Source organism: Pongo abelii, chromosome 20 (assembly GCF_028885655.2).
Source record: "Pongo abelii isolate AG06213 chromosome 20, NHGRI_mPonAbe1-v2.0_pri, whole genome shotgun sequence".
Lineage (NCBI taxonomy): Eukaryota > Metazoa > Chordata > Mammalia > Primates > Hominidae > Pongo > Pongo abelii.
Genome location: NC_072005.2, coordinates 1675449 through 1698267, shown reverse-complemented (window position 1 = coordinate 1698267; position 22819 = coordinate 1675449). Strand labels below are relative to the sequence as shown.

At 59.0% G+C, this 22819-nt stretch overlaps 2 protein-coding genes across 3 annotated transcripts; both read right to left on the bottom strand.

Annotated features, from left to right (window-relative positions):
- Nucleotides 1–1072: 1072 nt before the first annotated feature.
- SCAMP4 (secretory carrier membrane protein 4) lies at nucleotides 1073–21475 on the bottom strand. 2 transcript variants are annotated; one of them, XM_054538338.2, is made up of 7 exons: nucleotides 11301–11882; nucleotides 9076–9204; nucleotides 8613–8769; nucleotides 7909–8010; nucleotides 4612–4683; nucleotides 3875–3992; nucleotides 1073–2974 (listed from the first exon to the last, which is right to left on the bottom strand). In XM_054538338.2, exons 2-7 carry the CDS (start codon nucleotides 9077–9079, stop codon nucleotides 2798–2800), a joined length of 630 nt encoding a protein of 209 aa, XP_054394313.1. In that variant the 5' UTR covers nucleotides 9080–9204; nucleotides 11301–11882; the 3' UTR covers nucleotides 1073–2797.
- ADAT3 (adenosine deaminase tRNA specific 3) lies at nucleotides 13471–21470 on the bottom strand. Its single transcript, XM_024236955.3, has 2 exons — nucleotides 21398–21470; nucleotides 13471–14838 (listed from the first exon to the last, which is right to left on the bottom strand). Exon 2 carries the CDS (start codon nucleotides 14821–14823, stop codon nucleotides 13768–13770), a length of 1056 nt encoding a protein of 351 aa, XP_024092723.3. The 5' UTR covers nucleotides 14824–14838; nucleotides 21398–21470; the 3' UTR covers nucleotides 13471–13767.
- Nucleotides 21476–22819: the final 1344 nt, after the last annotated feature.

The window sequence follows — 22819 nt, the reverse complement described above, 5'->3', positions numbered from 1 at the left end:
CCTCGTGATCTACCCGCCTCGGCCTCCCAAAGTGCTGGGATTACAGGTGTGAGCCACCGCGCCTGGCCGGGTTTGTTTTTTGAGACAGAATCTTGCTCTGTCACCCAGGCGGCAGTGCAGTGGCGTGATCTCGGCTCATAGCAACCTCTGCCTCCCAGGTTCAATGGATTCTTCTGCCTCAGCCTCCCAAGTAGCTGGGATTACAGGCACCTGCCACCACACCTGGCTAATTTTTGTATTTCTAGTAGAGACGGGGTTTCACCATGTGGGCCAGGCTGGTCTTGAACTCCTGACCTCAGGTGATCTGACTGCCTCGGCCTCCCAAAGTGCTGGTATTACAGGTGCGAGCCACCACACCCTGCAACCCCATCCTTTTTTTTTCTCCAGAGTCTGTCACCCAGGCTGGAGTGCAATGGTGCAATCTTGGCTTAGTGCAACCTCTGTCTCCGAGGTTCAAGCGGATTCTCCTGCCTCAGCCTCCTGAGTAGCTGGGATTACAGGCGTGCGCCACCATGCCTGGCTAATTTTTTGTGTTTTCAGTAGAGACAGAGTTTCACTATGTTGGCCAGACTGGTCTTGAACTCCTGACCTCAGATGATCCACCCACCTCGGCCTCCCAAAGTGCTGGGATTACAGGCGTGAGGCACTGCATCTGGCCGATGGTTGCTTTTTACTTAAGGCCAGTGACACTGGCTTTCCATTTGTGCAAGTTTCCTTTTTTTTGAGCGCGGTGGGGACGGAGTCTTGCTCTGTCATCAAGCTGGAGTGCAGCGGCATGATCTGGGTTCACTGCAACCTCCGCCTCCTGGGTTCAAGCGATTCTCCTGCCTCAGCCTCCTGAGTAGCTAGAACTACAGGCGCGCGCCACCGTGCCCAGCTAATTTTTGTATTTTTAGTAGAGGCTAGGTTTCACCATGTTGGCCAGGATGGCAGGGTCAGCCGGGACCTGGGTGGGAAGAGGCGCTGCAGGGCTGCATCCTGCCAGAGGCCATGTGCTGAGGGGTCCCTCAAGGGAGAAGACGGCCTGGGGGAACCACACATGCTCACAGCACAAACGCGGCAGGTCCCTGACTCTAAGTGCAGAAACATGTATTTATTTCCAGGATATTTTCACGTAACAAAACCCCAACGATGCGGCAAGGGGCACACACGGCGGGGGAGGGGTGGGGGGATGGGCCTGCCAGGTGAGACTTCGTCTGCATCAGTGCGGACGAGAGGCTGGGGAAGGGGGTGCCTCTTGGCAGACTGGCCGGGGGCAGGACCTGAAGACCCTGAAGCATGGCCGTAGGACCCATGGGTGTTCCATCCTGGCTGCCGTCCACCGAGACACCACGGCCGCCTCCGGGCACCCAGCGGCATTCTGCACCAGCGAGGGGACTGGCCCACATCCCGGGGAGGGCTCCAGGGCAGCAGGTGTCCTACAGCAACAGCATCCTGGGGGTGAACGGGTGGTGAGGGGTGGCAGCCTGGGGTGTGCAAAGTCGTGGTCAGCGAGTGCAGGAAATGATGAAGGAAAAGTTTCTTTTTGGCCCAACTGTTGTGAATGGTGCTGTGAAAATGTCTTGCCTCGGGGAGGTGTTCCAGGGGGAGTTGCGGGGCGAGGGGACAAGACAATTGTGGCTGCCGCCGGACCCCTCCATAAGGCAGATTTGACGGGTCCCCTCTCATAAAAGGCCACTCCAGGCTGGGCACGGTGGCTCACAACTATTATCCCAGCACTTTGGGAGGCCAAGACGGGTGGATCACCTGAGGTCAGGAGTTCGAGACCAGCCTGGCCAACATGGTGAAATCCCATCTCTACTAAAAATATAAAAATTAGCAGGGCGTGGTGGCGGGCTCCTGTAATCCCAGCTATTTGGGAGGCTGAGGCAGGAGAACTGCTTGAACACGGGAGGCAGAGGTTGCAGTGAGCCGAGATCACATCACTGCACTCCAGCCTGGGCAACAGAGTGAAACTCTGTCTCAAAAGCGAAAAAAACAAAACAAAACAAAACAAAAAGGCCTCTCCTGCAGGGCTCCGGCTGCTGGGAAACCGGCTCTCTGCCGGTTTGCTGGGTTTGGGGAGCGGCTGTGCTCCCGACCTGGCCTGGGTCCCCGACTCTGAACTCAGGGGCGTGGAAAGACAGCCTGCCAGGGATCCCTGTTTTGGAGGCAGGGAGGATGGCCCCAGGACACCCTGGACCAGGAACTCCCCAGGTATGGTGAACGTGGGGAGGGGGCGAGGCTGGAGCCGCACAGATCAGGGGATGCCATGGACAGCGAGGACTCGGCTAGGCACCAAGCCCTCTATCACTGCAGGGGACCGGAAGCTGGCCCCAACGCCTCTTCTTAGTTCCAGCCAAGGGCATCTGCCCTGGTGACGGCGGGCGGCTGGTGTGAGACGGAGCTCCCCATCAGACCTGCTCTGGCCTCAGCGCCAGCAGCTCTGGGAGGACAGGAGGGCAGCCGACCTGCTGCCACCTGTCCCCCGGAGTCAGGCCTCGAGACCTGAAGACAAGGCTGTACCAGCCGTGCAGTGGACGGCAGGTGACCACACGTTTCCGGGAGCAAGAGGGCGTCCTGTGGACGGCAGAGGCCGAGGGCCGCTGGGGAGTGCTTGCGAGGAACTCCGCTCTCGGATGAGATGAACACGGGCTCTGTGGCTCTGGCAGGAGGGATGTGGTCTGTGGCCACCACCAGCTTCCACCATCCCAGCTGGGGGGATGGGGCCCCAGGTACTCCCAGCCCTCGGGACCAGGGGTAGCAGCAGGAATGAAGGGGAGGAGGTGGTGGGCGGTGGGGGCAGGGCTGGCTCCCTCTAAGGCCATTGGCCACTGCCCGGGTAGCTGGGCACAGTGGGGTACTCGGGCAGGCTGTTGCCTGAGAAGTTGTTGTACTGGGCCTCCCTCGACGGTGGGTTCCGCCAAGTGCCCGTGTTCCACTCCGTCTGTGCCTTCTGGAAGCTTCCGCCGGCCCCTCGGTAGATCCTGTGCACCTGCAAGGACAGAAGACAGGGAGGCAGAGAACAGAAAATGAGCGTGGCGGCTGGGCACGGGGACTCACACCTCTAATCCCAGCACTTTGGGAGGCTGAGGCAGACAGACTGTCTGAGCTCTGGAGTTCGAGACCAGCCCGAACAACACGGTGAAACCCTCTCTACTAAAATATAAAAAATAGGCCGGGCATGGTGGCTCACGCCTGTAATCCCAGCACTTTGGGAGGCCGAGGCGGGCGGATCACGAGGTCAGGAGATTGAGACCATCCTGGCTAACACGGTGAAACCCTGTCTCTACCAAATACACAAAAACAAAATTAGCCGGGCGTGGTGGCGGGCGCCTGTAGTCCCAGCTACTCGGGAGGCTGAGGCAGGAGAATGGCGTGAACCCCAGAGGCGGAGCTTGCAGTGAGCAGAGATCGTGCCACTACACTCCAGCCTGGGTGACAGAGCGAGACTCTGTATCCAAGAAAAAAAAAAAAAAAAAGCATTTTGCTGTAACTGAACGTTTCTGTTACGAGCCCAGCTCAACACTTTCGCTATCTTCCGATGGAAACTGTGACGGGGAACCTGCAGGGGCCCACCCTCGCTGACAGGACAGCTCCAGGCCTCAGCTGTTCCTGCAAACACTGCGGTTTACACACAACCCCTGCTTCCCTCTGGAGTCTGGAATCCCGGCCCAGGGGCCCACGGGACTGGCCCCATAGGAACCCAGGCGCTGGGTCCCTGGTGACAGTGCCTCCTGCTGTCATCCCAGCTCACTGCTGGGGATGAAGTGCGGCCTGCGTGACACTGCGGGGAGAGGGCCCGGCTCCTCGATGTTCACCCACCTGGGACAGTTGGGTGACGAGGTTCATGGAGAAGGGGTAAGGGCTCGACGTCCCAAAGCCGAGGACTCACCTTCATGATCGCGATGGCCATCATGGCAGCCGACACAGAGAACATGATGGCCGGAAGCAGCATGACCACGGCAGCGCCCGGGCTGTACTGGAAGAATCCGATTGCCGACAGCCAGCCGCTGCAAGGGACAAGAGTGCGTGGGTGCCTGCACACCCGCCAGATGAGGGCCCTTGGTCCTCCCCACATAAAGAGCTCTGGCCAATCAACAAGGAGTGGACAGCTCATAAAAGGACCAAGTGGCCAACAAACATAAAGTGATACTGAGAGGCACCAACTTCGACGCATGAACACAACCTTATCCCTTCACCATTGCAGCAGTGGGCCGCACATGCAAGCGATGGAGACCAGTGCTTCCCCATTAGTTTCCCTCAGTGAGTCCGGCGGGCACCAGCCATGGAAAGACTCAAAAGCTCATTCCCATTGCCCCATTGAGCCTGCTACTAAGAACCCAGGCTATGGCAACTGTGTCTAATGATGGGAACTGCTGAAACCTACATCTGCATGTCCGGGAGCAATGCGGATGGGAAATCTGCCACCATCACCCAGTGGGGCACTGAGGGACCATTAGAAACAATAGGGAGGCTGGGCGCAGAGGCTTACGCCTGTCATCCCAGCACTTAGGGAGGCCGAGGCGGGCAGATCACTTGAGGCCAGGAACTGGAGACCAGCCTGACCAACAAGGTGAAACCCCGTCTCTACTAAAAATACAAAAGTTAGCCAGGCATGAGGACACACACCTGTAATCCCAGCTACTCCGGAGGCTGAGGCGGGAGGCTGCAGTGAGCTGAGATTGTGCCATTCTCTCCAGCCTGGGGGACAGAGCAAGATTCTGTCTCAAAAAAAACAAAACAAAATAAAACAAAAAACCCGAGGGAAAGCACTGCTTAGATCGGCCACCAGCGAGACACCGGGAAGGCCAGCACGCCCTGGGTCCCTCTGTGCAGGACCAGCCTCTGGGCATTGCACCTGCCTTTGAGACCCAGGAGGCAGAAAACACAGTCATTTTGAGATTTTTGTCTTAAAAGGCGATAAAACCACAGGGTTTTAAATTCAGGGAACTTAAAGGCAGGCACGACATACGGCTTCTCTCCTGTTGACTCCCCTCCCTGGTGCACAGGCCCCCGCAGGACCCACACACCCAGTGAGTCCAGGGAGCTTATGCACACACATGCACACGGCGTGACACGCACGCACACGCGGTACCCCCTGCTGCCTCCCTGCAAGATGCTGGCCTGTCCTGTGTTCACCCGCGTGGAGCCTCTACAGCATCACAGGCTTCATGGTCTTTGGGTCACTCCTTTCTCTTTTTTTTTTTTTCTGGAGAGATGGTTTCTCCCTATGTTGCCCAGGCCGGTCTGAGCTCCTGGCCTCAAGCAGTGATTCTCCTGCGTTGACCTCCCAAAGCGCTGGGATTACAGGCATCAGCCACCGTGCCTGCCCTCTTTTATTTTTTAAGAAAGTAAACCTCTGTTTGGATATAATTTTAGATTTATGAAGAGCGGCAAAGGCATTTGAGGACTCCTGCCGCCCCTGCAGCTTCCCACCGGCCGGCGTCTCACGCCCCCAGTGTCAGGCCTAGGAGGCGCCCGGCACACGTCAGTGGCTGCAAGCTCCGCTCAGAGGCTGCAGCACCCACTGATGTCCAATTCCTGGGGGGGTCCACTGGGCCCCCTGCTGCAATGCACCATGTCCTCAGTGCATGGCTGCCGCCACGTGGCCACTCTCACTGTCTACACAGCTAGGCCCCGCTGGGGGTCATTTCTCTGGAGTTTCCAGTCCTCTGCAACCACAGATGCTGCTGTGGCTCATGGCCTCGGGCGTGCGTCACCCCTGGGGAGGTGGCGCTGGTGAAGCTGCCTGGGGCAGGGGGAGCGGGGCTGTCCCCTCTCACCCCACAGCAGCGCACTGAGCGTGGGGCCTCACTAAGCCAACGGTGGACATGAAGTCGCCGTGTGCTGTGGTTTGATTTCTCTCATTACGACGGGGGCCGGGCTCTCCTCTAAGAACCGCTGGGTTTCTTTCTCGAGAGTGTTCACCTTCTGTCCACCTCAGGCAGGGACCACATGCTCAGCTTCTCCCATGACCTGCGGGAGATGACCCCAGGCGCCGATGAGGAGAGCCAAGTCGCTGCTGCCGCACGTGCACGAAGGCCGAGGGGGCAGGGAGGTCTCTGAGGGTCACATGTGGGCACTCACCTCATGCCGGGATCTCAGGACCACCCAACATGGGCACAGGCCTGTCCACCCAGCTCAGTCTGGGAGAGCTGGGGAGGCACCGGGGAGGTGGCTCGCAGGAGGCACCGGAGCCCAGGGAAGGACTAGTGGGAGCCGAGCCAGCAGCTGGGGGCTCAGGAGGACTCCGAGGATGACGAGCAGTGCCTTGACCTGCAGCCACAGCCTCTGCAGGAGGGGGAAGCACCCCAAAGGCTGGCAGAGCTGGGAGCCCCACAGACACCCTCACTATGACTCCAACTCAGATCCCTGGGGCAATGTCACTCAGGCTGTTGGGGTGGCGGGTGACAGACCAGCTTCAGCGGCACATCCGAGGGGTGCACAAACCACTGATCCCGGCCACCCTGGAGGGCCTGGCGCCGGGCGCCGGTGCAGGAGGGGAGAGGCCTGCAGATCGAGGGGCCCTGAAGGGAGAGGAGTCACCATCCCAGGAACCCGGGACCTTATCTGGAATCTGATTTGTGCACCAGCGTGAGAGCACTGCAGTCTTGTGGGGCAGGAACCCCTGAACGGGAGCTTGCTAACGGGAGCCCAGGAAACCAAAGGCACCCACAGCTCCGTGAGCAGCATCACCCATGGGGAGCTCCCGCCATGCCAAGGACAAGGGAGACACGTCGGGGATGTGGGCGAGAACAGTCACTCTCTGCAACTGAGAATTACAAATTATTCCAAAATAAAAAGCCTATTTAAAAAGCCACAAATTTGGCTAGGCACGGTGGCTCACGCCTGTAATCCCAGCACTTCGGGAGGCCGAGGCAGGTGGATCACGAGGTCAGGAGTTTCAGACCAGCCTGACCAACACAGGGTGAAACCCCGTCTCTACTAAAAATACAAAAATTAGCTGGGCGTGGGGGCACACACCTGTAGTCCCAGCTACTTGGGAGGGTGAGGCAGGAGAACTGCTTGAACCTGGGAGGCGAAGGTTGCAGTGAGACAAGATCGTGTCACTGCACCCCAGCCTGAGTGAGAGAGAGACTCCATCTCAAAAAAAATAAAAAATAGTTTAAAAAAAGGGCCGGGTGCAGTGACTCACACCTGTAATCCTAGCACTTTGGGAGGCCGAGAAAGGCGGACTGCCTGAGCTCAGGAGTTCGATACCAGCCTGGGCAACACGGTGAAACCCTGTCTCTACTAAAATACAAAAGAAATTAGCCAGGTGTGGGTGGCAGGCGCCTGTAGTCCCAGCTACTCGGGAGGCTGAGGCAGGAGAATTGCTTGAACCCAGGAGGTGGAGGTTGCGGTGAGCTGAGATCGCACCACTGCACCCCAGCCTGGGTGACAGAGCAAGACTCTGTCTCAAAAAAAAAGAAAAAAAAAGGCAGAAATTTAAGACACAAACACTTCTGGGCACCTGGCAGCCTTAGAGAGTGACTGTGAGTTTCTGAGGTGTGGTAACAGCACCAGGTGTGTGTGTTTTTACAGATGTCCAGGTCTTCCTCCAGCAGCGATCCGTGCAGAAACATTGGCAGCCAGAAACTGGCTCCCAGACCCTGGGTCAGGGGTATGATCAACACTCAGGAGACAAGCCTGGCTGGGCGCTGGCGAGGACGCAGGCACTGCCGGGGCGAGCTCAGACCCCTCCCTAGGAGAGCGCCTACAATCCCGAACCATGGCTGGGCGCTGGCGAGGACATGGGTGCTGGTGAGGACGCAGGCGCTGCCAGAGTGAGCTCAGACCCCTCCCTAGGAGAGCACGTACAATCCTGAACCAGCACGCTCCGGTGGCCACCTGGCTTCCCAGCAGGCCCACAACCTGGCAGCTGAGCCACATCACATCCACCACGCCCATCAGAGAGAGGCTTACCACGCGCCCCAGCCGGAGAAGCCAATCGCCTGGATGACGGTCAGGACAAACTGGGCTCCGAAGATGAAGAAAAACGCCATGAAATTAAAGGAGCTGTCGGCTCTGGGGAGGGACAGAAAACACGACGGTTACCACAGCCCTGGCTTCTCCCAGATGTGCCTAGAGAGGAACCGGCCAGTCAGAGATGGTGAGAACGGAGGCTCTATTTTATTCCTTTTTTTTTTTTGAGATGGAGTCTCACTCTGTCACCCAGGCTGGAGTGCAGTGTCGAGATCTCGGCTCACTGCAACCTCTGCCTCCTGGGTTCAAGCGATTCTCCTGCCTCAGCCTCCTGAGTAGCTGGGATTATAGGTGCCCAAAACCACGCCTGGCTAATTTTTGTACTTGTAGTAGAGACAGGGTTTCACCATGTTGGCCAGGCTGGTCTTGAACTCCTGACCTCAGGTGATCCATCTGCCTCGACCTCCCAAAGTGCTGGGATTATAGGCCTGAGCCACTGCACCCAGCCAAAATTACTAGAAAGCAAAACAAAACAGACAGTAGTTGGCTCTGGCTTGTGGGCCACAGTTTGCCACCCCCAGATGTGAACTGTCTTTCACACTGGGCAGAGAAAGGGACAGCTCCTCACAGCTGGGCTGGGACTGGGGTGCAGAGTGGGCCCTGGTTCCCTCTGGGTCCAGGCGGCCCCCGGCAGCTCTGCTCACCGGAAGGCCTTGTAGACAGGCCGGAACCAGCACACGTAGCTGCAAGGCGTGAACAGGAGCAGCCACACGAAGGCCAGGCCGAAGTTGGTCCCCGAGCCTCCGCCAATCCACCAGGCCAGGCAGGCGATGAGGTTGACGCCGAGGGTGGCGCAGTAAACTGCGAAGACAGAGGGAGGATGGATGAGCAGGCACGGGAGGGCGTGGCCGTGGGAAAGCATGCTGCCCAGCAATGGGGCACCCGCTGTCCGTCTCCCCAGCCTGGTGACCCCACGTCGAGGATGAACTGTGCAAGCCAAGACACTGGGGCCTGGACACCGGCCTTGTTCACCACAGGGACCACCGGGCCCAGGACGGCTGTGGTGGACGGTGGGCCCCCCGACGGGTGACGGGCTGCCCCTGCCCGAATGCCACTCCCACCCTCGGGGAGCCCTGCCTCCCGCCTCCCGCCCCCAGGCACACTCACACATCCACAGCCGGTAGATCCTCTTCACCAGGACCTGGTGCTCCACCGGGATCTCGTCGGAGAAGTTCTGGTAGAAGCAGGGCTTCACAGGGATAAACTTGGGCAGTGGCGGGAAGTTGTTCTCCTTTTCTGTAGGGACAGAGAACCCACGGACAGAACCAGACTTTGTCTCTTGAAGGAGGCCCCACCTCATCCCTTCGACCCACGGCTGTGCTGCCTCTCATGGCAGAAGGGACTCTGCAGTTGGGATTGAAGGCAGGACGCTGAGACAGGAGAGGGTCCTCATGGCAGCCTCACGAGAGGAGACGGGAGGGAGAGAAACAGGAAGAGGCTGCGCTGAGACTGTGAAGGGGGAGAAAGGGGCCCTGAGTGGAGGGATGTGGGGGCCTCTAGACGCTGGGAAAGGCGGGAACCGGCCTATAGCTTGATTTTAGCATTTCTGGTCTCCGGAACTGTCAGATAACAGATTTAATTGTTTTAAGAAACTAAGTTTATGATTTTTTTTTTTTTTTTTTGAGACGGAGTCTGGCTCTGTCTCCCATGCTGGAGGGCAGTGGTGCGATCTCGGCTCACTGCAGCCTCTGCTTCCCAAGCTCAAGTGATTCTTCTGCCTCAGCTTCCCAAGTAGCTGGGATTACAGGTGCCCACCACCACACCTGGCTAATTTTTAGATTTTTCTTTTTAGTAGACACGAGGTTTCACCATGTTGGCCAGGCTGGTTTTGAACTCTTGACCTCAAATAATCTGCCCACCTCTGCCTCCCAAAGTGCTGGGATAACAGGCGTGAGCCACTGCGCCCAGCCGAAATTTTTTTTTAATTTACGTGTCACCCTTTATGCAGGGCCATGCTAACCTTTGTAGCCCTCCTCCATGTTTAGTGTGGGTGCGGCCGCAGCAGGCTGCATTCAGTATCATTCCCTCCGGCAGGCAGGGGACGCCAACATGCAGGCTTAGCAGGCCGAATCTGCACACTGCAGGGAGGCTGTGGCCTGGGGACGCTTCCGTTCCCCATGGCTGCTGTGAGAAACCACCACCAACTGGGAGACTTAAAACAACAGAAACCGCCCAGGCGTGGGGGCTCCCACCTGTGATCTCAGCACTTTTGGAGGCTGAGGCAGGAGGGTTGCTGGAGCCCAGGAGTTCCAGATCAGCCTGGGCAACCTAGCGAGACCCCAACTCTACAAAAAATACAAAAATTAGCCAAGCGTGGTGGCGCGCACCTGTGGTCCCACCTTCTTGGGAGGCTGAGGCGGGAGGATCGCTTGAACCCAAGAGGTTAAAGCTGCAGTGAGCTATGGTCACATCACTGCACTCCAGCCTGGGAGACAGACCCAGACTGTCTCAAAACAAAACAAAGAACACAACAAATATTTATCTGCTAACAGTCCTGGAGGCCAGAAATCTGAGATCAAGGTGTCTCAGGAACGCGCTCCCTCTGCAGGCTCCAGGGAAGGAGCCTTCCTGCCTCTCGCAAGCAGCTTCTGGGGGATCCTAGTGCCCTTGGCTCATGGCCACATAGCTCTGGCCTCTGCCTCCATCTCCACGACGACTCCTCCTGTATCTCCATCTCTTTTTTTTTTTTTTTTTTTTGAGATCCAGTCTCACTCTGTCACCCAGGCTGGAGTGCAGTGGCGTGATCTCGGCTCACCACAACTCCGCCTCCCAGGTTCAAGCAATTCTCCTGCCTCAGCCTCCCAAGTAGCTGGGACTACAGGTGCTGTGCCACCATGCCCAGCTAATATTTTCAGTAGAGACGGGGTTTCACTATGTTGTCCAGGCTGGTCTCAAACTCCTGACCTCATGATCCGCCCACCTCGGCCTCCCAAAGTGCTGGGATTACAGGCCTCGTGAGCCACCATGCCCGGACCATCTCTTCTTCTTTTTTTTTTTTTTTTTTTTCAGACGGAGTCTCACTCTGTCGCCCAGGATGGAGTGCAGTGGCCTGATCTCGGCTCACTGAAGCTCTGCCTCCCGGGTTCACACCATTCTCCTGCCTCGGTCTCCCGAGTAGCTGGGACTACAGGCGCCCGCCACCACGCCCGGCTAATTTTTTGTATTTTTAGTAGAGACGGGGTTTCACCGTGTTAGCCAGAATGGTCTCGATCTCCTGACCTTGTGATCCACCCGCCTCGGCCTCCCAAAGTGCTGGGATTACAGGCGTGAGCCACTGCGCCCGGCCTCTATCTCTTCTTATAAACACAGCAGGCACTGGGATGAGAGCTCACCCTGCTCCAGTACTTTATCTTAACTCCATCACATCTGCAAAGGCCGTATTCCCAAATGAGGTCCCACTCACAGGTTCCAGGGATCAGGATGGGAACACAGCCTTTGGGGCACTCAGCGTGGCACCGGGAGCCCCCCAGGAGCTTCTGCTCAGCCAGCACTGCCTGAGGAAGTGTCCCTGGGTGCCTGTGAGGGCCAGATGGTGAGTCAGACAGCAAGAGGCCCCGTCCTCAGGGGCTTCCGCCCCACTGGGGAAGGCTGCCAGTAAATGAGTGGGTGAGGAACCCCGGGGCGCGTGAGAACACGCCAGCTGCTATAAGGAAAGAGCAGCTGTGTGACAGCAGGGGCACCCAGCTGGGCTGTGCTTCGGGTCAGTGAGGCATCCGAGCAGATACACAGGCGGCTCTGCTGTCCTTTGCCCCCAGCAGAGGCGTGACTCCGGCTGTGCTGGGCTGTGGGACCCGAGGAGTCAGAGGCCAGGTGGGCCAGGAGGACACTGTGTGCCAATGGCCAGGACCGAGGGCTCCTGTGGGAACTGCTGGCATCTCCCTCCCGCCCACGCTGCTGGAGGATCCCAGGCAGGCAGGACTCACCTGACATCTCTGTTTCACCGACCAGCGCAGGCTGAAGCCTGCAGCTGCCTGCAAAGAAGACAACCACAGTCAGGGAACCCCGAGCCGCCCTGGGCAGAGTGCTAACCACCCACCCACGTGGCTGAAAAGCCCTTTATCGTGCCCTGTGCTCTGGACACAGCAGTGGGCTGAGCGGGAGCCACAGGCCTGACTCGACCCAATGTGTTACCCCACAGGTCTCCCTCCCCTCGGCTCCAGTGCACACCACCCATGCTGGCAAAACAGGCAGGGCTGGCCGCAGACCCTCCCACCCACCACCCCAGCCAGGATGCCCCTTCCCCGCTGTCCTAGGCTCCTGCGTCCCCCAAATCCCAGCTTCAGCCCACAAGGGGTGGGCGCCACAAGGTGAACATTGCAGGGCCTAGGACCCCATCGCATCCGCATGGCACCCTGGCCGTTCTGAAAGGGAACCCCATGAGCTCACGCACCAGAGCAGCCCCACCCGGCCTGCCATCCACCCACGACTGAGTGGATCTAGCTGCTTCCGTGATCCTGGGGGCGGACCTGCCATTGGGAGGTGGGCCAGCCCAGCAGGGGCATGCCTGATGCCCATTGGGCATCACAGACCAGTGGGGTCTGAACCATCCCAGCTCCCGGCAGGGGAACAGGCCCAAGGGGGCGGGCACGGGGCCAGGAGCTGCCTCCCGCCCACAGTCCAGGTGAGGCAGTTCCCAGGAACTGAGCCCTCCACATACAACCCGTTCAGGGACATGTCACCGTGGGGTGGGGCACCCCTGGCTCTTGGGACAGGACATCCTCCCCTCCGCCCACCTCCCGCCTCCCACCTCTCACTCCCTCCTCCCTGACTTCCTGCCCCTCAGGGGAAGGAGCTGAGCACCTGAGCATGAAGGAGGCCCAACCGCTGCCTCTACCACTCAACTGGGCACACCTCTGCGGCTCCCACCTCCTCGCTCCACGCTGTGGCTCCGGCCACATCAGGGACCCTCCAGCCCACCTCAGTCCCACCCCCAGGCACAGATTCCCTCACTGCAGGCCTGGCGGGCTCCTGGCCAGCAGTGGTGTTCTGTCCACTGCATGAGCTCCCCAGGCAGACCCCCACCTGCCAGATCCCCTCCCCTACGGGCTGGGGGCTCAGAGCAGGCATGCCTGGGGGCTAAGCTGCACCCACATGGTCAGGCAATGGACGCTTGGCAGGTGGACCCACAGGTCCTGCTCCAAGTTCTACAAAAACGGCTCTAGTCCTCACTGTGCTGTGACCGACTAGCATCAGCCCTTTGGGGTCCCCTGTTGCCACTTGTGAAGGACACTAAATCCCAGGGCCCCTCCTTCGGGTCGGTGGCCTGTGGACTACGCCTAGTGTCCACACACTTAGGCCAGGCACGCCTGGAACCATCAGGACTCCAGAAGCGGGCAAGGAGGCAGCAGCTGGGGGCCTTGCTCTACCCCGGAATCAGCCCAGGTCTCTGACCACACGCGGCTCAGCAGGTCCCCTCCCGCTGAGCCACCAGGCCCTGTACAGACCCCGCCCCACTCGGGACCCTGGCCACAAAGGCACACACCTCCTAACAGACACCCACTTGGTTTTGGGCTGTTTATTTTCCCATCAGAGCAGTTTCCTGGCTCGCGAGACAGAGGGAACACAAAGGCAGCAACGGCACCCGCAGAAGGGCACCGCAGGCACGGGGTAGCCCCAATGACCAAGTCCAGGAAAGCTCGATCCGCACGGAAGGCAGCACCCGTGGTCCTCCTCGCTGGAGGCGGTATGTGTCCCTGAAATCCACGGACAGGCTTGTGCGGAAGAAATCGAGGCCCGGAAGTCCAAGAGGGGTGCCCCCCGGCCGGGAGCGAGAAGGGTCCGGAGGCAGGAGGGCGGCGCCTACGTGTCAGGGTCCAGCCAGCGGCACTGCTCCTCCAGCACCCCGCGGAACACCTGGAAGCGGTGGTTGAGATCGGGCCGTGCGTGGATGCGGAAGCGGGTGCCCAGGGCGCCGTCGGGCGAGGGCGCACCGTAGAAGACGCGCAGGATGCGTGCGTGCACCAGGGCCATGGCGCACATGGCGCAGGGCTCGCGGGTCACGTACAGGTCGTAGCCGGTGCACAGGTAGGGGAGGCCGTCCTCGTCTGCGTCCAGTTTACGCACGGCGCCTGCGCGGACGGCCTGGAGGGCAGCGGCCGGGGCGAAGGAGCAGGCGGGGAAAGGTCTGAAGTCGTAGGTGCCGCGGCCCTGGCCGCGCGCCACGAGGTCCACGCACACCATGACGGCGTGCAGGAGGGGGTTGTCCGCGCTGCTGCAGTCGTGGCCGGTGGCCAGCACGCGGTCCGAGGCCGGGTCCACCACCACGGCCCCCACGGCCCGCAAGCCCCGCGCCGCTGCCCGCCGGGCCGCCCACACCGCCCGCTCCATGTGGCTCTGCATGGCGGCGCGCTCCTGCGTGGAGAAGAGCCGCCCAGCCAGGGCGCTGGTCACCTGCTTGTCCTCGTGGAAGGACGTGGGCCAGTGGGCCCGGGCCTCCTCGAACTGGCCCCTGGTCAGAGGCGGCCGGGCGGGCACGGGCACCAGGAAGGGTTGCCCCAGGCCGCGGGGGTCCACAGCCGGCCGTGGCAGGAGCTCAGCCAGCGAGCGCGGGCCCGAGGCCGGCCCAGCCAGGCAAAGCAGCATCTCCAGGGCGTGGGGGCTGCCGGCATCGCGGCTGGGCCGCACCCGCTTGAGGTGAGGCTGGGCGGGGAGCGGGTGCAGGGCCGACACCTCCTTCAGGAGGCGTGAGGTCTGGCGCTTGTCCAGGACGGGCGCGGCGTAGGCCAGCACCAGCTCCACGTCCCCTGACTGCTTCTCGGAGAGGACAGGGAGGGCCTGCCACGGTGCCGGCTCAGGCTCCGGGCTCCCGGCCTCCAAGCACTTGGGCTGCTCCACGAGGCCCGGGGCGGGCTCCATCCTCAGCGAGGCCGACTGTGGGAGACAGAGACGGGAGCAGAGGATCATCTGGCGGCTGGGGCAGAGCCGGGGAGTCCGTCCCAGAAGGCCGTGGCTCCACAAGGCAGGGAGTGCTGCCACCAAAGCTGAGGCTAGTCCGAGGGCTCCGGCCCAGGTCACTGCATCAGAGCTACACTCCCTCATGTCCTGCTAACCCCTGGTTTGCACAGAGTTTAAACAGCCATTGGTTTTTAAAAACGAAGATATAATTCACCTACTAGAAGACAGGTCATTTTCTTCTTTTTTTTTTTTTTATTTTTGAGACGGAGTCTCGCTATCGCCCAGGCTGGAGTACAGTGGCACGATCTCAGCTCACTGCAACCTCCGCCTCCCGGGTTCAAGCTATTCTCATGCCTCAGCCTCCAGAGTAACTGGGATTACAGGCATGCACCACCATGCCCGACTAATTTTTGTGTATTTTTAGTAGAGACGGGATTTCACCACGTTGTTCAGGTTGGTCTCGAACTCCTAACCTCACGTGATCCACCCGCTTCAGCCTGGTGGTGGGATTACAGGTGTGAGTCACTGGGCCCAGCCAAGACAGGTCATTTTCAAAAGTGCAATTCATGGCTAGGCACCAGCAGCTCACGCCTGTAATCCCAGCACTATGGGAGGCCGAGGTGGGAGGATCACTTGAGCCCAGGAGTTTAAGACCTGCCTAGGCAACATAACAACACCCCATTTCTACTAAATATCAAAAAATTAGCTGGGCGTGGTGGCACACACCGGTGGTTTCAGCTACTCGAGAAGCTGAAACAGGAGGATCACTTGAGGCCGGAAATTCAAGGCTGCAGTGAGCTACAATCGTGCCACTGTACTCCAGCCTGGGTGACAGAGCAAGATGCCGTCTCAAAAAAAAAAGAAAACCCAGGCACGGTGGCTCACGCCTGTAATCCCAGCACTTTGGGAGGCCGAGGCAGGCAGATCACAAGGTCAGGAGATCAAGACCATCCTGGCTAACACGGTGAAACCCCGTCTCTACTAAAAATACAAAGAACTGGCCAGGCCTGGTGGCATGCACCTGTAGTCCCAGCTACTAGGGAGGCTGAGGCTTGCAGGAGAACCCAGGAGGTTGAACCTGGGAGGTGCAGATTACATTGAGCCGAGATCGCGCCACTGCACTCCAGCCTGGTAACAGCGCGAGACTCTGTCAAAAAACAACAAAAAAGCCAGGCGTGGTGGCTCAAGCCTGTAATCCCAGCACTTTGGGAGGCTGAGGCGGGCAGATCATGAGGCCACGAGATCGAGACCAGCCTGACCAACATGGTGAAACCCCGTCTCCACTGAAAATACAAAAATTAGCTGGGCATGGTGGCATGCACCTGTAATCCCAGCTACTCGGGAGGCTGAGGCAGGAGAATTGCTTGAACCTGGGAGGCGGAGGTTGCAGTGAGCCGAGATAGTGCCACTGCACTCCAGCCTGGTGACAGAGCGAGACTCCGTCTCAAAAAAAAAAAAAAAAAACCTCAAAAACCAAAAACGATCAAGTGTCCTATTCAGTGGCTCTTAGTACGCTTGGAGTTGTGCAACCATCACCACTATAAAATTCCAGAACATTCCATCACCCCTAAGAGAAAACTTGTCTCACCACCCCACAACACACACAGCGACCCAGGCAACCACTGATGTGATCTCTGCATCTCCAGAAGCCAGAGCCTGGAAGCACAAGCCGTGGACAGGCAGCGCCTGGCTTCCAGACAGAAGGGCCATGTGTCTAGGAACTGAGCAGGACCCTTGGGCCCCCGGCCGCAAGGTGCTGAATTCCGCTGACACCTGCGTGAGTTGGAAGCAGATGCCGCCCCCGTTGAGCCTCCAGATGACAACACAGCCCTGGCTGACACCTGGGTTCCAGCCCAGTGAGACCCCGCGCAGAGGACCCAGCCATGTGACATTCAGGCCCCGACCCACAGAACCAGGAGCTGGCGGGTGTTGTATTAAGCCCACAGATGCACGGAGTCTGCTATGCAGTGACAGAAAGCAAGCATGCCAAGTGTGGGGGACACGGGGCCACCTCCCAGAACGGCACACAGCCTGGCACTGACACGGAACACCCACCTCCAGTGGTTTCTGTAAACACTCGCCCCCTAGTAGGCCAAGGGCTAGGAAAAGAAAGACCTCAGAAGACAGGCCATGAAACATAAGCCCTGGAGTGCAGCCCCTCCCCTGGTGGGCCCGACTTCCCATTCCTGCAGCCGTGGTAGGCCCTGGCTGTCGGGTGGAGTAGGCAGCCACCGGGGTGTCCCTGCCTACTCAGTCACAGAGGAGGCCCTGGCTGGAGTGGGGCTGCGGGAAGAGCTGGGATCATCCCTGGGGCTCCTGCTAACATCCGTGACTGCCGGGCAGTGTGCCAAGGCGGCTCTCGGGTGAGAACCTCCCGGCCTGACATCACCAGCACTGTTACCATCCCTGCCGCTGGCACAGATGAGGACATCTCTGCCGCTGGCACAGGTGAGGACAGGAGACAGTAGGGCCATTACCATCCCTGCTGCTGGCACAGGTGGACAGGAGGCAGTAGGGCCACTCCACTGGAGAGGAAGGGCTGGTGGAGCCCCCGGCTCTCGGGATCCCCCCATTAGAGGGGAGCCTGCCCTAGGCAGGCAGACAGCACAGCAGAGAGGCAGGCGTGGGGACAGCCAGCCTGCAGGGACTGCCCACAGGGCCCTGGGGGAATGGCGCTTCTGCCTCCCACATCTCTGGCATCCGCCCCACCTGAATACCCCAAACCACAGTCTCAGCTGGCCAGCCCTCCCCCACCTGCATCTGCCCCTACAGACTCGCACTGCAGGCCTGAGGTTGGATTACAGGCGTGAGCCACCACGCCCAGCCCACATTTTTTTTTTTTTCAGAGTCTCACTCTGTTGCCCAGGCTGGAGTGCAGTGGCATGATCTCAGCTCACCGCAACCTCCACTTCCCAGGTTCAAGCAATCCTCCTGCCTCAGCCCCCGCTAGTAGCTGGGAATACAGGCACGTGCCACCATGCCCGGCTAATTTTTTGTATTTTCAGTAGAGAGGGGGTTCCACCATGTTGGCCAGGCTGGTCTCGAACTCCTGACCTCAGATGATCCACCCGCCTCAGCCTCCCAAAGTGCTGGGATTACAGGTGTGAGCCACCGCACCCAGCCCACATTTCTTAAAAGTATAAATTAGTTGGGCACGGTGGTGTGCACATGTAGTCCCAGCTACTCAGGAGGCCAAGGAGAGAGGATCACTTAAGCACAGGACTTTGAGACCAACCTGGGCAAGATGGAGAGACTCTGTTCCTTTTCTCAAATAAATAAATAATAATAAAATCCTAAAAACCGTACTACCTGTGTGCTCTCAGGTATTTCTAGCAGACAGTACTACCTCAGATGGTGCTGGGGCTAAGCCGCAGATGATCTTAAAATGACTCTGGATGATCCTGAACACCACTGCCCGCCTGGACTACACATCCCTGCTGGTATGGATGGCTCCTCCCGCAGACAGGGATGTGTCTCTGGCTCATTTCGCAGCCTCGCAGCTGTGGGTGCTACTCCTCGACATGCACTACCCGGTTGACGCCTCAGCCGCCGGGGCGCCCCACAGATGGGGGACCAGCAGCCAGTGGAACTCCAGGCCAGTGGCCTTGGAGGTCACGCTGAAGTGGCCCCAGCGCTGCCCGAAGCTCACGCGTTCAACAAAGCACAGAACCAGAGACGCAGTGGGAGCCGGGAGCAGGAAGCGCAGAGGCAGCACCAGCTGCTGCCGCTGACCGAGGCCCCGTGCCAGATGGGGCCCATAGCAGCCGACTCGCTGGGCCCTCCCAAAACGCACACCACGCGCGACCAGGACCAAGAGGCCCGCGCAGCCCGGCTGGGCCACAAACACTCCACTGTCTCCAGAGTAAAGGACAAACACAGCCTCGCTTGTCCCTGCAAGAGTACAACCTCTGTCTGATGAAAAACAAACCACCCAGAGAGGAGGCAGCTGCCGGGACACTGCAGGCTGGGCCCGCCGCGCCCTTGGAGGGCAGGTTAAAATCCCAGAACAGGCACAGTGTTCAGGCTGATTGACTGTCCCAGGCCAGGGCGGCCTCAACTGCCAGAGCAGCTCCTACCCACCTGCTATGGCCCGGGGGGGACAACTCACTCCCGCAGCGACTGCCCCCAAACAGCAGGGCGCCACCTGACCCTCCCTCTACCACACCCACCCAGAAGGCAGGCGACCGACCACCGGGACCCCTCAGGAGGGCAGGCGGCCCAGGTCCCAGGTCCCAGCAGAACACAGCCACCAGCCTGGGCTGGGAACTGGCATAGCTCCAGGCAGGTGAGTCAGACCCTGCGTGGTGACAACCCTGGTGAACTGGAGGCTGGGAGGCCTTTATCTAAGCCCACAGATGAGGAGGCCAAGGTCCGCGCAGGGACCTGGGTGTGTCCGCCCAGAAAACACACCTAATCCCCAACCTGCCCTAGAGGTGTTCAGCCCAGCGAGGTCAATTCCTGGCTGCGAGAGCTCAAGCACCAGTCCTGACTCCTCCAAGCCTCGGCTTCCACCCCGTGAAACGGCAATTCCTGCTCTGCCTTCTTTTTTTTTAAGGCAGGGCTGTCAGGCGCATAAGAGAAAATGGGGGGATGGCGGGGCCTGACCATCTTCAGCAGAATCCAGGAGGGCTCCTCAGAGGCAGTGACCCACAGCCCAGCCTGGAAGGCTGGGGAAGTAGGGGAGGGAATGCGGAGAGGGAACAGCTAATGCTCAGTACCAGGGCACACCAATAATGTGCATGGGGGCTTTTTTTTTTTTTTTTGGGACAGTCTCACTCTGTCCCCCAGGCTGGAGGGCAGTGGCGCGATCTTGGCTCACTGCAACCTCTGCCTCCCTGGTTCAAGCGATTCTCCTGCCTCAGCCTCCCAAGCAGCTGGGACAACAGAAGTGCACCACTACACTGGGCTAATTTTTTATATTTTTAATAGAGGTGGGATTTCACCATATTGGTCAGACTGGTCTCGAACCCCTGACCTTGTGATATACCTGCCTAGGCCTCCCAAAGTGCTGGGATTACAGGCATGAGCCACCGCGCCCAGCCTGAGGCTTCTTTCTTTACACACACACACACACACACACACACACACACACACACATATATATGTAAAAAAAAATATATATATATATATATATATATTTTTTTTTTTTGAGACGGAGTCTCACTCTGTCGCCCAGGCTAGAGTGCAGTGGCACGATCCTGGCTCACTGCAAGCTCCGCCTCCTGAGTTCACACCATTTTCCTGCCTCAGCCTCCTTTGGGAGTAGCTGGGACCACAGGCACCCGCCACCACTCCTGGCTTTTTTTTTTGTATTTTTAATAGAGACGGGGTTTCACCGTGTTAGCCAGGATGGTCTTGATCTCCTGACCTCAGGATCCACCCGCCTCGGCCTCCCAAAGTGCTAGGATTATAGGTGTGAGCCACCGCGCCCGGCGCTACACATATATATTTTTTTAATTTATTTTGAGACAGGGTCTCGCTCTGTTGCCCAGGCTGGAATGCAGTAGTGCCATCACAGTTCACTGCAGCCTCAACCTCCTGGGCTCAAGCAATCCTCCTGCCTCAGACGTGTCACCATGCCTGGCTAATTTAGAAAAAAAAAACTTTTTTTTTTTTTTTTTGGAGAATGAGTCTTGCTAGGTTGCTTAGGCTGGAGTACAATGGTGCCATCTTGGCTCACTGCAACCTCCGCCTCCCAGGTTCAAGCGATTCTCCTGCCTTGGCCTCCCGAGTAGCTGGTTTTACAGGCGCGTGACACCACGCCTAGCTAATTTTTGTATTTTTGGCAGAGATGGAATTTCACCATGTTGGACAGGCTGGTCTCGAACTCCGGACCTCAGGTGATCCACTCGCCTTGGCCTCCCAAAGTGCTGGGGTTATAGGGTGAGGAAATGCACCCAGCCGTCCTTGTATCCACGGAGTCCATCCTCTGTTTCTGGCCACCCTACAATGAGGCCTTCTCTGCAAGACAGCGGGGAACCTCTGCCTTCGGGGTAGGGTGTGGGAGATAACTGGGGGCCTGTGATAGAAAAACCTGAAAAACTCATACTCTAGGTAACGATGAGGAACGATGGTCAATTCTGGGGATGTACCAAGGCCTAGGGGAATCTCCACATAAAGGCAAACCAGAGCTGGGGAGAAAGGACGCGAAGACTATGGAAACACGCGAGCGCGCGGTCCGGAGGCAGGGGACTGGCCGACATGACCTGAGGAAGGGCCACCGGAAGCACCTGGAGGGTACGGGGTCTCCCGCCCGGACCATAGGGGCGCGCACGCGCAGAAAGGCGCTAGGCCCTGGGGAGCTCGGTCCAGAGGCGTCCCACAGGCCAGCGCCGCGCGCACGCGCATTCGCGCCGCCTCCCCGCGTCGCCCACCGGCCCGTCCGGGACGCGCGCGAGGCTGGCCCGGGCCCCCCGTTTTCTCCCCACGAACGGCCGGCGCCCCTCACCGCCGAGACCCCCCCATGTCAGCCCCTACTCCCCCTCTGGGGAAGTCTGAGCCTGGAGAACCCGAGACCTCGGGGCCGCGCGCTTACCTGAGGGATCCAGGCGCGAGCGCAGCGCTTCGCCAAGTCTTAGCAACCGGCCCGGCCCAACCCAGCGCAACCCAACCCAACCCACCCCTCCCCGCCTCGTCTCGTCTCCGCCTGGCCCCGCGGAGCACGACGGGAGCGTAGTTCCAGGGGCGGGGTCGGCGCGAGGCAAAGGTGGGGCAAGGACTACAATGCCTAGCAGGCACTGCGCGTCGCCGCCTCGCCCTACCCCCCGCCGGCACTGCGCTCGCATGACCGCCGGGGGGCGGGGGGGAGGAGAGGCGGGGCCGCTGCGCTAGGCGAGCGCTGAGTTTACGGTTCGAATCCCATCAAGCGGCCAGGGAAAACTCGGAACCCGGGGGATCTTTGGAAGGTTAGCAGAGTGGGGAGAATGAGGCAGAGGGGGTACATGACACCCGTCCCCTGAGTCCGGGATGGGGCCAGGTTCCAGTTCTGCCTGTTACTGCACTCCGGCCTGGGCCCACCCTCAGGTTTGAGTTTTCTCATCGGTACCGTAGGTGAAGAAGACCTCTTGCATCTCCTGGGCCAAACAAGCACACTTTTTTTTTTTTTTTGAGACGGAGTCTCACTCTGTCACCCAGGCTGGAGTGCAGTGCTAGGCTCACTGCAACGTCCACCTCCCGGGTTCAAGTGATTTCTGGCTAGTTTTTTTACTTTTAGTAGAGAAGGGGTTTCACCAAAACATGCACATTTTATGAGCAATTTGTTACTCCTTCCAGTTGGACAGGTTTAACCAAGCGATTCTCAACGGGAGGGAATTTGTCATCCCCTCCCCCAACAACTTGACAGTGCCTGGCTGTAACCAGCTCAGGCTCGGATGCCAGAGTCCTGCCAAACCAGTAAGGAGGAAAAAGTCCAGTGAAAGGAAGGTGACTTCATTTTTAGAGTTCGCAGCGGGGAAGCAGCTGGCTTAGGCCTCCAGAAACCCCTTCAAACTTGAGGCTGGGGTGAGGGGCTAAAAAAGGGGAACTGGGAATGGTGGGTGTGCAGGGGAGGTGCTGAGTATAAGCTCTGTGTGTTCATGAATTTTGGTGGCTTAAAAGCGCAGGCTGGCCTCATCCTAATAAGGGCCGGGTTGCAGACTGCCTTGAGGAAATCTCTGGGATTTTGCAGGTGGGTCTCCGTGCTTGGTCCGTCTCCAGATTAGCTCCTGGAACTTTCTTTTTTCTTTTTTTTCGAGACATAGTCTCGCTCTTGTCACCGAGGCTGGAGTGCAGCAGCACAATCTCAGCTCACCGCAACATCCACCTCCCAGATTCAAGTGATTCTCCTGCCTCAGCCTCCCGAGTAGCTGGGATTACAGGCACACGCCATCACGCCTGGCTAATTTTGTATTTTTAGTAGAGACGGGGTTTCTCCATGTTGGTCAGGCTGGTCTCGAACTCCTGACCTCAGGTGATCCCA

Bases quoted from the DNA above. Each gene is read 5' to 3' on its own strand.
- ADAT3 (XM_024236955.3), bottom strand. From the start codon at position 14,823: ATGGAGCCCGCCCCGGGCCTCGTGGAGCAGCCCAAGTGCTTGGAGGCC.
- SCAMP4 (XM_054538338.2), bottom strand. The intron at 3,993-4,611 runs GTGTGTGTCCTC...TGTCCCTTGCAG, and splicing joins CGGAGTAGCTGGGATTACAG to CGGCTGGCTGTCGGCAATCG. The intron at 2,975-3,874 runs GTGAGTCCTCGG...CTGTCCTTGCAG, and splicing joins TGGCCATCGCGATCATGAAG to GTGCACAGGATCTACCGAGG.